The following is a 12,131-nucleotide window of genomic DNA, read 5'->3' as shown; positions in this document are numbered from 1 at the left end:
CAAGATTTTTTTTTTTAATTGTCCCTGACAGTAACAGAAAGTGCATTTGGTTTTCTCTTTTGATGCGCCACACAAACAGTACTTCTGTGAAACAACAAAAATAGCCAAAAGATGTGCATTGCATCTGTGTGTTCGTTAGTGTGCGTGCGTGCATGAAAAACAAATCCTAGACTCAAAATTCAGCGCACAGTCAAGATGATACAAAGACGGATCATTAAAAAAAGAATAGGGGCACAACAGCTCTCCAAAAGCGCCCTTACAGATGGTTGATTTCCATAATGACAGCAGAGACGGAGAGATCACTGGGTTTGTCAGAGGCTCATTCATGATCTCACGGATTCCGATTGACTTGTGTTAGAAAGAATTACAGACTTCAAACTCTGTATGTGCGCCACTGCTGTCCTTCTTCAGGGTTCATTTCTAGTCTCAGTGCTAAAGAAACAGCACGAGAGAGAGAGACAGATGTTGTAGTGAATGATTTTATGGCATTTCGTGTGTCAGGTGCTGTCACATAAAGATGAGTAACTGTGCAAGAGTTTGAGGCTCACCACAGATCACAGCACGCTTGTGTGAGAGTGAGCGAATGTGTGTGTTTATGTGAATGAGGCTGTCAGCGTGTGTGGTTTTGTGTGTATTTGTATCTTTTTATGGATCAGGATGAGTCAACCGCGTCAAGTATAATTTATTACTGTTCTGAATAGAAATATTTGAAGAACTACTGGCTCAGTGAGAAAGAGAAAGCATCGTTTCTCGAAGCCTCACACACACTACATCTATTTTGATGCATGCTGTGTATTATTAACTAAAAATGAACAAGAAAAAAAATGGCCATTTTTAACTACAATAGCAATACAGTGAAACTACAAATGTTCACTACAAACATGTTGAGGAAAGAGCAGTGTCCATCAACACATCCATCAGAGGCACAGAAGAAAAAGCCATTAGCTGTGCTCATGATATCAGCAGGCAGGTGTCCCTCCACAGCACTCATATCAACAAACATATCTGCCAGCAGCAGAGCAATGAGCTCACCTTCACGCCGCTAACAAACACACATACACTCACACTGCAATATCTAATGCTGTAGATGTGTACAGGTAACAACAAGCTAACAATATAAAAATGATATACGTGGCTCTTTGCATAATCATATGTGGTAAGCTGGTGGATGGATGGATGGATGGATGGACAGACGGATGCTCACCTGGAAACTGGTAACTGTAGCTAGGAGAGAATCCTGTGTATCCACGACCGTACGTTGCCACAATGTTTGGATAACCTGCAAACACACACAGACAGAAACAACATCAACACTGGTGAAGTTTCTGCTGATCTTTTCTGCCCTATGGGGTAAAATCACACGTAACCCCTTAACCTGGATCAGCCAGGAAGTATTAATTGTAGACGTGGGGTTGAGTGTGTCTGAAGACCACGATGAACAGCACAACAGTGTGTTCAAACAAATCAGCAGCTCAAATCAAGAATTTCACCGCCATCTGTTTTCCTCTGATGCTGAGAGAGAGAGAGACTGATGTGTGTTATTCTTGGCCTTATTTTCACATGTTTTCTCTTTGATGCTTTACATGTGGCATTAATTTCATGTTTTTCCCATAACAGGAAAAAGTGAAACAGCAGTCGCCAGAGCTCGGTAATAAATCACGACACACAGATTTGAGAAATCAGTCCAAACACAGCGTGGTGTGTAGAGCTGGCATATGTGCACTTATGATTTGCAGAAGCTGTCACAAGTCACTCAATATCAGGTGACAGCACTGAAAACACTTTTGACAGCTCTCAGAGAATACACAGCTAAAAAAAGGGTTCTTCCTCAGAGGATGTGCTCACACGACTGCAGGAGCTCAGCAACATCTCCCCCACACTGCACTGCAACATGTGCAGGAGCTGGCCAAAAAAGCAGCGTTCTCCAGGAGACACAACAAAAAATTAGAAGAGACTATTCCAGCATGGAAGGAATGTTTCACTATTGATGAGGGCTCCTGGTTTAAAAAAAAAAAAAAGAAGTAATAATGTTACTTAATAATGTCTTAATGGCTATAGACAGATTTTACATGATAGAAAAATTATAAAAGAGCTATATGATCATTATAGGCTTCTTGGCATTAATCGGGGCCCCCTAAGCAGCTGCTTACCTCACTTATTGGTTAAGTCCGCCCCTGATAGTATATACATATATAAAGCATAAGACTACATGAGAGAACAGAGAAAAATCAGATGACATGAAAAAATGTACAAGAAATAAAAGAGGCAAGAGAAGAGCTGAGCTGGCCTGTCCGTATCTCACTGCATTATGGGTAAAAAGGCTGTGTCCTCCCCTGGCGGCTGCTATCTCAGCCTCTGATTTGCATTATTAATGTTCAGGCTAATATACCTATTTTATGGCTCAACAGCTCAGATTCACTTTAGAATCAATTATACATCTGCGGCAGCTGAAGCAGGCAGCAGCTCAAATGTGTATTAATCTCAGCAAACATACACGCGCCGCCCGACTATAAAGATAAATGACACGATTAGCTGCGGTAAACAAAAGCGTGAATGCGGCAGCTTTAATGAGATTTGGCGTATAAGAAACTTACAGTTCCTTAAATAATGAGCCCTGATCTGCTGCTGGGTTTTTTTTCTCTGTATGCAAATTGCGCTAAAGTTCTGTCTGGTCGTCCTGTTCACTCCGGTTTCATTTAGATAAGAGCAGAGTTAATATTTTCACATGAGTGCTTCACGCTCCTGTTCTCTCTCTCTCTCTCTCTCTCTTCACCCTCCTCCACAGTAATCCAAGACAACTTCCAGAAAGTTCACGCCTTGTTAAAAGTTCAGTATGAGGGATCTGTGTGTAACTTGTGTGTTAAATAGAAAATTAAAAAGTATATTTTAAAAGAATTACTGTACATAAAATTGTCAAATAAAAATGATTCAGATGCCATACTTAGTTTTTTTCTAGTTGGTACAGGACAATATTTTTCATTTAACCAATTCAATTCATCTTTATTTCTGTAGTGCTTTTTACAATGTAGATGGCATTTCAAAGCAGCCATTCAAGCCATTCAGGCAGACAGGAGAGGAGTGTAGAATGCTGGTGTAGTTCTAGTAAATTAAAGTTTAGTATAAAGCCCAATATCAATTCTATTTTTGTACTCCTTCCCCTTAAAACAGAGTGTGAGTGTAGACTTCAAAATGTCACCGCGATCTCTTTCATCATATGAGATTGACGATTGTGACTGCTGTATTTATTCCCCTTGCTCGTAACTGTACTGTGCATTTACACCGTGGCCATATTCATCTATAAACACACGAAAACAACACTAACATAACAGCAGACACTGTAGAAAGCTTATTCTCAGCTACTAGACTTTTCTGACAGGGGATTCCAGTGTCATCGAGTGTCAGAATGTTGTGGGACAGCTATACAGGAGTTATTATTAGGGATTATAGTTAGCTAAATTTATCATTCTGTATTTTATCTTTTTTTTTTTTAAGCATGGCTGTAAAACACGGTAAAAATCTCAGATTGAGGGCTATCTAGCCCTTTCCCTCAGCCCTACGCTTTCAAGCTAAAGAGAATTGGGACACCCCTACCCCTTCACGGGAATGCGCAAAATGAGGGGTATGGATAAGGGGAAGGGCTAAGGGGTAGAATTGGGATTGGGCCTAAATATCACTGTTGAAGTTCAGTTCAGTGTAATGCAAAAGACACTGCTGAAGGAACTGATGCACTGAAGATTATGAGTGAGTGAGAACAGCAAAATAAACTGTGACACATAAAACCACAAAAATCTTCATACAGTGGACTGCAGGAAGTACCAGCAGAAAGTGAAGTCATGATTATTCATTCATTCTCATTTGGCTTAGTCTCTATTTCAGAACTCCCCAAAGCGGAATGAACCGCCAACTATTCCAGCATATGTTTTACACAGCGGATGCCCTTCCTGCCGCAACCCAGTACTGTGAAACACCCATACACCCTCACATTCACTATGGTCAATTTAATTAATTCAATTCACTTATACTGCATATCTTTAGACGCTGGGGGAAACCAGAACACCCGGAGTAAACCCACACCGTGCTGCCCCAAGTCATAATTATATTTAGCCTTATTCATAAGTCTAGTTACCCATTTATTCATAAAGACTCAAATTGGTCTGATGTCTATTTTAAATCATATCCTGCTGTTTAATATTCACTGACTATCATTGACCAAAACTGACAGTAAAATAAAAAATTGAGTAAACTGTTAAGTATTACAGCCAAAAAGTCTTCATACTGTGCATAAAAATCAGCAGGAAGTGAAGAACTGCTGCTGTGAGTGTGGAAAACGTTCAGCTGTTCCACTACAGGTGGACTTTGATGCCCAACATAGTACTGCTAGTTGTGTACATATTGTCATAACGTTGGTTGCAATCAGGGTGCAAATTATACTTTGACGATGGGGGGAGGGGTGGGGGCAGGTTTTTCGGATATGTTTGGTAATATGCCTCAGTGAACCAAATTTATATATTTAATTTAATTACATCTAATTTATTAATCAAACTTGTTCTCAGTGTTTTGAGGGATATTGAGTGGTTCTCAGTGGTGTTTGTGATGTTAAATAAACAGTTCTGATTCCTGCACCTATTAATGGATGACCATAAGAGACTGCACATATTTCTTATTTTACTTCCATGTGCGAGCAAATATATATTAAAATACAAACTACGCATCTAATTTCACCAACACCTACAGTACAATGCCTATTTTACAAGCATGTTTTCTGAACACTTACTTAGATTTGACAGTTTTAAACCGTTGAATTAATATTTGTGGTGCAAACATGCATTCACAATGGTATAAACCATTATAGGGGTGGTCAAATGCATATTTAAGTTATCTATTATTTTAATTCCTAATATTTTTAAAGATACAGATCAGAACAAACTGTTTCTTAACAATAAAGGCCAGACCCCCCCCATACATCTAGTTTTGATGTCCTTCAGGGAGGATCAAGCATTAATTAGAGATGTCAGACCCCCCCAACCCCCCTGTAATTCGCACCCTGGTGGTAATCCATTATGTATGGAACATTTCTATCAAAGTTAGAATATTTAATTCTTATCACATTTTATTACCATTTTCTAAGTTCATCCGTAGTGAATAAACTGATAATGGGAGAAATAAGGATAGTGCTGATTGATCAATTTATTTATGATAAAGCACAGCCCTGACCTGAACTGACCAAAGCTCCCTTAGCAACCACTCATAGCAACATAAACAATCAGCGGATATTAGGATGAGGCATGGGTGTGTGGTGTATGAAGAGTGCAGCTGAGGTGTTCTGCTGTCATTAGTGAAGGCAGAGGTCAGGCAGATGGCTGCACTCAACATTAGTCTCATTTTCCTCTTCATTTGAGCCATTAATACAGACGCTTATCTGCTCATCAGGTCTGACGAATCCCACAGCACCTTAACTGGACTAACACCGCAAGCTTGCCTCTGGTCCAGCGGCCAATCACACATTGTAGTCAGAAGCCCCGCCCATGAGTTGTTCTTCAGTGCACCGGTGAGTGAGGGCGTGAGTGATCGTGTGTGTGTGTGTGTGTGTGTGTGTGTTAAACTCACTCAACATGCCCATGCCCAGCATGAAGGCGTCCATAGTGTAGGGAAGACTTCTCGCCCTCCCCCTCGTGCCTGGAGGAAACATCACCTCCTTTGGTTGAGCCTTCTTACATTCTACCTGCAGACAGAAGCACAGAGAAGAAGAGAAAATCTAAGTGTTAACATTTCAGATTAAGCAAGACATTAAAGTCCACATGAACCGGAAGCTGCGAATGCTTTTTTTGTATTGTTACACAGTTCCTAGAGAAATGGAATATTAAATGAGAAAACAGTGGGCGTGGCTTGTTTTATTCTCCTGCAAGCTGATTGGATGTAGTAAAGTAGGCATTTCATTCAGAAAGACGAGGAAAGGGGTTTTAGAAGAGTTACTGTATTACAACATAACCGGCACCTCCTGCTCACCATTTCTGTTTGTTGTCAATAATGAAAGTTGGTGGGGCGTGGTTAAGTATGTTAGCCACGCCCAATACCCAAGACAGACCTAATCTGAGAAATGTAACTGAAAACAAACAGGAAGAGCCTTTTCAGATTTTAGATTACAAGAGCAAAGTATTTTTTTCCTAATAACATGTACAGATCAATTGTTCACCACAAAACTAGCAATGTGGGCTAATAATATCAATATGGTTAGTTTTGATTTCATTCGTACTTTAAGAGTTAGTTTTTCCAAGTCCTTTTCTGGACTTTGCATGTCTATGTAGGACCTGAGCTCTCAAACTTCATCCAAAAATCTTAGTTTGAAAATGAACGAAAGTCTCAGGGGTTCGGAAAGACATAAAGGTGCATCATTAATTTTTGAGTGAACTAACCCTTTAACAGTACACATTAACTGTTTAAAGTATTAACATTAACACATTAACATTATTAAAGTATACAGCATATGCACATCCAAAAGAATATTTTCTGAACTGATCATAATAAACTTGCTTTATTCATAAGGATACATGTGACGTTAGACAAATCAAACAAAAACATGACAAGAACACACACACACACACACAGTATGTATTTCCTGCATTTATAAAGAAATATAACATTCACAGACCACAGCTCCCATCATGGTTTGCATATTGATGCACATTGATCAGCAAAATCACTTGCTTTGCCAATCCTCTAAACCAGTGGTTCTCAAACTGTGGTACATGTACCATTAGTGCTACGCAGAGGAATCAAATATGTCAGAATCAGAATCAGTTGTATTGCCAAGTGTGCTTCACACACACAAGGAATTTGTTTTGGCTACAGAAGCTTCCAGTGTACATAAAGTGACAATTGACAACACAAAATAAATATGAAAAAACAAAAAGATGATAAACATTAAACAGAGATGCAGTTAGTCAAAAAAAGATCTGAATGTTGAATTGTATGCACAGATTTGTTATACATAGAAAATCAAAATTAAAATAAAAATTATTACAATTTTAATAATCAACAACATGTTTTTACTGCATTTCTGATCAAATATGCACAGCACTGTTAGGACTTTTCAAAAACTTGAGAAATCACACACACATATATATATATATATATATATCAAATTATTTTTGGATGAAATGTGGCTTTTTCTTGTCCATATTCTTGACAGATTTCATAAACTTCGCCCACCTATTGTTTGGAGGAGTCAATAGAGCGTAAATATAAAAGCTAAAAATGTGAAATTTTGGCACAGAGCTTGAGTCACATTTCAAGCCCTGTCAGTTTGAGTTTTGTGTACATTATTGGCATAACAAACAGCCATGCGTTTGTGTATCCAAAGCATTCTTCAGTCAACAAAGTTAACACACACACACACAAAAAAAGAAATCAGCTAAAAGTCTGAGCGTTTGTGATCTCCTCTCCTCATCCTCACGTTCCTCACTCTCTGATTGACATTTGAACCTGTGGAGCTGAGCACATGAGCGGACAGCAGACAGCAATCCCGCCTAAGAGACAGAGGGATATTCCTCCAGAGATCCAGCAGAGGAAAGACAACACATCTCTAGCAAAGGGGAGAAATAAACAAACACACACGCAGAAAACATCAAACCCAAACAAACACACAGACGCTTGCTCTCTCTGGTGATACGAGCAGAACCGGGTCAGACGAGGGAAGACTTTCCTCCTGACAGGCCTAGCAGCCAGAGGATCCTATTTACCAAGCGCATCTGCATGCTTACAGCAAGAGAGAGAGTGTGTGTGTGTGCGTGTCTGCTGACAGCGCCTCTACGGTAAGAACACGATGCATTTGCACTTGGCTGAATCTGTCCTCTGTGTTGATCGACTCGTCTGCCTGCCCAGGGCCCGTCCATCTGTGTGTGTGTCTGTGTGTGGCTCGGCCTTTCAAAAAACACACATACATACACACAAACTGCAGATTCTCTCCCACTGAGACTTGCACAGATGCTGCTCAGCACAGCTGGACACACAAAATAACACACACACACACAGACAGAAGGACAGACTTATACACGCTCACATTTCTGCTAGCTGCGCCATCAGTGCTGCTCTGAATACACGAGGTATTTCTGGACGGGGCCAGTGACGGATTTATAATGTTCAGTCTAAATTAATGAAATGTACAAAGGTTTCCACTCGGATCATGCAGCGTGGGAGATCGTATAACATGTAAACGCATCTACAATTACTACGTACTGATCAGAAGGTGCTGTTATTATAATCAGCATGTTGAACAAACAATCTGCTTGCTGTCTGCCATGGAGCACAAAAGGAGATATTACAAAACATGTTCATGCTGTTCTTTTCAATTAAATTCAAAGTATGTTGATCAGTCTGAGCCGCAGTAAACACTTCTGTACAGTGTCACAAAGTTGATGCAATATTGATGTGCATATACGCAGCTGTATCCTATCTAGACCATACCAACAGTCAGTGGAGACAGCTTTTAGGATTCTTTTGTTTTCTCAAGTTAGGATGTTTCTATAATACCATCTTTCTATCTGTATAAAACGTGTGTTATTTAAGTTTGTGTAAAAGAAGAATGTCCTTAATTTATGAAAGCAGGAAGTAATTGTGGACTGTGGACTTTCATTCTTAAGGCGAATGGTAATGCAAGACCTGTCAATTAAACCAAGCATTGGACAAATTTTCAAAAAAGCGACTGGCGACAAATCTAGTCACTTTTTTTTGTGCGTTACTGAATATTTTTATAGACTCATTTGTCCATACTGTACCATTACTACTCTTCTCAACGAGCTGCGGGTGATGCCGTCACCCTCTCCCCCGCCTTAGAGCACTGACAGGCGGCCCAGTCAGTCCTCGTACAGCAGTCTCTCCCACCTGCAGCCTGAGAGCAGATCACTCCTCTGCGTACAGACGGCAAATGATTTAGCACCGGCAGTGTGAGGTATTTCCCTTGTACAGTCAAAGCGATCTGCATCTCCTTTATTTTAACATTTAATTTTGACTGTTTATTCTTTTCTTGTTCCCAATCACAGATATTTTAGTGACAGTTTCTAAACTGAGTATATTACGTCTGAGAGATTACTGCAAATTAACAACACATCTATATTGATATACTGTATTTAAGCAGAAATAAATTCAGTTAAATTGACATGCTTACATAAAGCATAGTGCAAATATAAATACCCCTTTATTAACCAAAGGCTGTTAAACAAACAGAAACGGTAGAACGTGATGATGTCAGAAACGTGCAAACTGACGTATGACGTAATCTAGCGACTTTCAGCGACGTTTCGGGCAGAGCCTAGCGCCTTTTCATTGAAAATAGTTGGCAACAGTGCCCACAATACCCAGACACTGTACCAGAGATCCAGTTCACATTGAATACACAACAACATCCTCACAACACATTCAAACCCTGAACGTTCATGTAGCTGTAGCAATGTGGCATGTACAGTAAGGATTATTTTAAGATCTGAAGATGCATTGTTTTATGTTGTATTTTGGCGTTTTTGGATCTAGAACTAGATGTAGTGTGCTTTACTAATGCTTGAAGCTACAAACCAAACTGGATTTTAGCATCCTCGTTTATATCCATCTATTGTAAACTGATTTACTGTAGTTTGAGAGTAGCAGTGAATCCTTCAATATTTCACCAGGATCAACTCGCGATAAGATTTCTCCCATTGCTGATGTCTCGTACAGCCTCGTTTCTTTCATGCCTTTTGGAAGTGAACAGAATGAAAAGGCAATAGACAAGTGTAGGTCATGAATCATTGATTGGGAGAGATCAGTGAAATCTGAAATATTACCCCATCTGTCTATCAAACAGGACTCATGCTGGAATTCTTTTTCCATTTTAAAGCACTCATATACTATATAAAGCGAGTGTCCCGCTGCGGCGTATGGTCAGTCAATCCCTGCTCACTGACAAAGCAATTCACTAGAGTGCTGATGTAGAAGATTCAAGTGAGGATTCAATCATTTGTTTGGACCTTTATTAGATATTATTGCAAGGGATAACCTTTTTGTTGTGGGCGGCACGGTGGCTCAGTGGTTAGCATTGTCACCTCACAGCAAGAAGATCGCTGGTTCGAGTCCTGGTTGGGTCAGCTGGCGTTTCTGTGTGGAGTTTGCATGTTCTCCTCGTGTTGGTGAGGGTTTCCTCCGGGTGCTCCAGGTTCCCACAGTCCAAAGACATGCGCAATAGGTGAACTGAATAAACTAAATTGACAATAGTTTATGAGTGTGTGTGTGTGTGTGTGAATTAGTGTCTGGGTGTTTCTCAGTACTGGGTTGTGGCTGGAATGGTATACGATGCGTAAAACGTGCTGGAATAGTTGGTGGTTCATTCCGCTGTGGCGACCCCATCCGGGACTAAGCCGAAGGAAAATGAATCAATGAATGCTTGTCCATTTTGTTTATGGTCAATTATTAGCGTAAGATTTCAATTGGAGAGCCAAAAAAAAAACCCAAACAAACATTAGATTCAGATTGTGTTAGATGGTGTTACTAAGCCTTTGTGAATGTGGGACTAAAACCAGTAATTATTCACAAGAATATTCAACAACTGTCACTAACAATAATTACAAACAAATTAGAACTATTGTGGAGTTTTCACTACAATACAATGCCACAATTTGCCACATATTTTGAGAAAAGCAAGCAATTATTCTAGAAAATCCTGGTGGAACTGAACAGTGCAACTGTCAAAGTTTACCAAGCACAATGTTCATTCATTCATTCATTTTATTTTCGGCTCAATCAGTTGATTAATTAGGGGTTTCCACAGCGGAATGAACTGCAAACTTATCCAGCATATGTTTTATGCACCTTCCAGCTACAACCCAACAGTGGGAAACACCCATACACTCTTACATTCACACACATACACTACAGACAATTTAGTTTATACAATTTACCTGTAACGCATGTCTTTGGACTGTGGAGGAAACCGGAGCACCCGAAAGAAACCCACACCAACATGGGGAGAACATGCAAACTCCACACGGAAATGCCAACTGACCCAGCTGGGACTTGAACCAGTGACCTTCTTGCTGTGAGGCGATCATGCTACCCACTGCACCACTATGCTGCCCTAGAATGTTTATTTAGCTTGAATAAAAAATGACAGAGAGAGAGAAAGAGAGAGAGAGAGAGAGAGAGAGAGAGAGAGAGAGAGAGAGAGAGAGAGAGAGAGAGAGAGAGAGAGAGAGAGAGAGAGATAGAGATAGAGAGAGAAAGAGAGAGAGAGAGATGTATTGATGTGGACAGCCTGTTGTACAGCATGTCAATCTCAACAGGTGTAATTCTGGAGGGCAAACACTCCTCTAACCAGACATCATCCAGGAGATAAACATCATGGGCCATTATTTGTGCACACACACACACACACACAAACACACTGCTGTTGTAGGAACAGGCCCTCTCAAACAGTTTTAACCAGGACTCCATTCACAAGCTCAAACTTCAAACCCTAAATCTGGGACAATGAGAGGTGCTCATCTTCAAAAGCTTTATGTTCAAAAAGCAGCAATACGCATTAAAGGCAGCTGAAGAGTAAAAGTCATAAAAGGAGCATTTTGATCATCACTGCAAACATCTGTGAGCAGTTTCATTACTATACTGTAGCATCTACACACACACACACTTGGTTCGACGACATTCAGAATATAAATGTATCCTCAACATTTCTGTCCTCAATAATTAGCTCATTTTACGCATGTGTAATAATCTTACTGTGCATTATTTGGTCAGCATCTCCACTAAAAAAAGACTTTAAAGGCGACCTATTTTACCCCTTTTACAAGATGTAAGATGAGCATTTGGAGTCTCCAGAATGTGTCTGTAAGGTTTCAGCTCAGAATACCCATCAGATCATTCATTATAGCCTCCAGAATTTGCCTATTTTGGTGTCTGAGTACAGTGTAGCTGTTTTTGTGGCCTGTGGCTTTAAATGCAAGTGAGCTGCTTCTCCCCGCCCACTGTTCCTATGTGGGTTTCTGCTTCTCATCATACATTACATCAGATAAACAGCAGTCAGTGATAGAGAGAGTATATTTAAGTTTATTTGATGTAATTGTGGTGGAGTTTATTCAAGCCTTTCTGAAATGAGTCACACACAAATG

General features: G+C 40.0%; 1 protein-coding gene across 1 annotated transcript in view; it reads right to left on the bottom strand.

Moving 5' to 3' along the window:
• The window catches only part of msi2a (musashi RNA-binding protein 2a), a 336,546-nt gene that overhangs the window by 56,646 nt on the left and 267,769 nt on the right, over positions 1-12,131 (bottom strand). Inside the window, 2 exon segments of the mRNA XM_056467211.1 lie at positions 1,205-1,279; positions 5,608-5,722. Of these exon segments, the coding sequence (XP_056323186.1) occupies positions 1,205-1,279; positions 5,608-5,722 (190 nt within the window).

The sequence above is a fragment of the Danio aesculapii genome, chromosome 10 (genome assembly GCF_903798145.1).
Source record: "Danio aesculapii chromosome 10, fDanAes4.1, whole genome shotgun sequence".
Taxonomy (NCBI): Eukaryota; Metazoa; Chordata; class Actinopteri; order Cypriniformes; family Danionidae; genus Danio; species Danio aesculapii.
The sequence above is the reverse complement of the archived record's forward strand: the minus strand, read 5'-3'. Positions and strand labels throughout refer to the sequence as shown.